Here is a 2,051-nt window from a genome sequence, read left to right on the forward strand (position 1 = left end):
AGCCGGCGTCGGGGCGCAAGTCCGAGCCGCCCGCGCTGGCGCCCGCCGGCCATGTGGCCCCCGTGTCGCCGTACAAGCCGGGCCACTCCGTCTTCCCCCTGCCGCCCTCCGGCATCGGCTACCACGGCTCCATCGTGGGCGCCTACGCCGGCTACCCGTCCCAGTTCGTGCCCGGCCTGGATCCTACCAAGCCCGGGCTGGTGAGCGGCCAGCTGCCGGGCGCCTTGGGCCTGCCGGGCAAGCCGCCCAGCTCCAGCCCGCTGACCGGGGCCTCGCCGCCCTCCTTCATGCAGGGATTATGCCGGGACCCCTATTGCTTGAGCTACCACAGCGCCTCGCACCTGGGCACCAGCAACTGCTCCAGCTGCGTGCACGACCCGGGCAGCCTGAAGAGCGGCTACCCGCTGGTGTACCCCACGCACCCGCTGCACTCGGTGCACACCACCCTGTCCTCCAGCGCCACGCCCAGCCTGCCCGGCCACCCGCTCTACACCTACGGCTTCATGCTCCAGAACGACCCCCTGCCCCACATATGCAACTGGGTGTCGGCCAGCGGACCCTGCGACAAGAGGTTTGCCACCTCGGAGGAACTGCTCACCCACCTACGGACTCACACGGCTCTCCCCGGGGCGGAGAAACTCTTGGCTGGCTACCCTACCTCGGGCCTCGGCTCTGCCGCTTCCTGCCACCTCCACCTCCCGCCCGCCGCCCCCGGGAGTCCCAACACGTTACCGGGATCTCTGTCTTTGAGGAGTCCACACACTTTGGGACTGAACAGGTACCACCCATACGGCAAGAGCCACTTGCCCACAGCCGGGGCTCTGCCCGTGCCCTCCTTGCCAGCAGCTGGACCTTACTATTCTCCATATGCGCTGTATGGCCAAAGACTAACTTCAGCTTCTGCGCTTGGATATCAGTAACTAAAGCGGCCCTCTCCTCTCCGACCCAGCTCTTGTCCCTCCTCCGCTCCCGTCACCTCCCTCGGACTGTGTATTTATTTACTGTATGTTAGCTTAAAGCTGGGAATATAAGTGCATTAATACACCAATGAATCAATGGTATGCAAAAAGTCTGTGTCCAAAAAAAACAACAAAAAAAAAGAATCCTTTCCTTTGCAAGTGTGGGGCTTTTTATTTGTTCCTTTATTCCCTCCCCCACCCCCCCATTTTTGGGTTTTGTTTGATTTTTTTTTTTCTTCTTTTCTTTTTTCCATTTTTATTTTATATATCCCCTCCCCTCCCTGGGAATTTCTTGCATGACTTCTGACAAGTACATTTCGCCCTCCCCACCCTTCCCCCGTTTTATCATTTCGAAATCCCCTTTCTCTTTGTTTGTACAGTTACCAGAGATGTAATATTTTTTGTAATGTATTTTGGGGAAGGGGCGGCCGTGGGGAGGGTGCAGGGGCAGCCGGGAGGAAGCCTGGCAGCGCTACCCCAGGAGCTCTCTTCATCCCAAAACGTGGCTCTGCCTGCCACAGCCGAGGTGGCCTCCCCTGACTGCGTGGAAGCAGGTGGATGCTCTGCGCTCCTTTGCAGAGCTTGAGAAAGCACAGAGGAGTTGCCATGCTGGGTCAGGCCGGCGGACCAGCTCATCCTGTCTTGTGAATCCTGTCCTGCTCTCCTGCGATTGGAAAATATGCCTTGTCTTCCAGTGGGCTCCGATACAGACTTAGCACTAGCGTGCCGCTCAGCCTGGCCCCCGGGCTCCGCAGATAATACTCCAGGAGTCCGTCGATGCCCGGGCAAGCGGGGCCGTGCCGCTGCAAACGATACGCTCATGCTAGCTGGCGTGTCGCAGGGCACCCGCTCCGATGTAGAAGAAGGTGACTTTCAAAATCCAATGCCCTTGTTGGCTCGGAGGAGGAAGCCTCCCCCCTCCCTTCTTGGTAGCAGATGCAGCTAGAACTTGCCAGGCCTAAGATGGTTCAATGCAGCCCCCCGGGCCTGCTTCACCTCGATCTGGTTGCTGCAGGCCCAATCTACATACCAAAAAAAAAAAGAGAGAGAGAAACAGACCCTCCCCGAGCCCCAGCTTTTCTTGACCTACAG

General features: G+C 58.9%; 1 protein-coding gene across 1 annotated transcript in view; it reads left to right on the forward strand.

The window, feature by feature from the left end:
• Positions 1-1,061, forward strand: part of ZNF703 (zinc finger protein 703) — a 2,516-nt gene extending 1,455 nt beyond the window's left edge. The window contains exon 2 of the mRNA XM_019545911.1: positions 3-1,061. Coding sequence (XP_019401456.1) covers positions 3-920 — 918 coding nt within the window. The 3' untranslated portion in view covers positions 921-1,061. The remainder of the gene's footprint in view (positions 1-2) is intronic.
• The last annotated feature ends 990 nt before the right edge of the window (positions 1,062-2,051 follow it).

Source organism: Crocodylus porosus, unplaced genomic scaffold (genome assembly GCF_001723895.1).
Source record: "Crocodylus porosus isolate Cpor-Errol unplaced genomic scaffold, CroPor_comp1, whole genome shotgun sequence".
Lineage (NCBI taxonomy): Eukaryota > Metazoa > Chordata > Crocodylia > Crocodylidae > Crocodylus > Crocodylus porosus.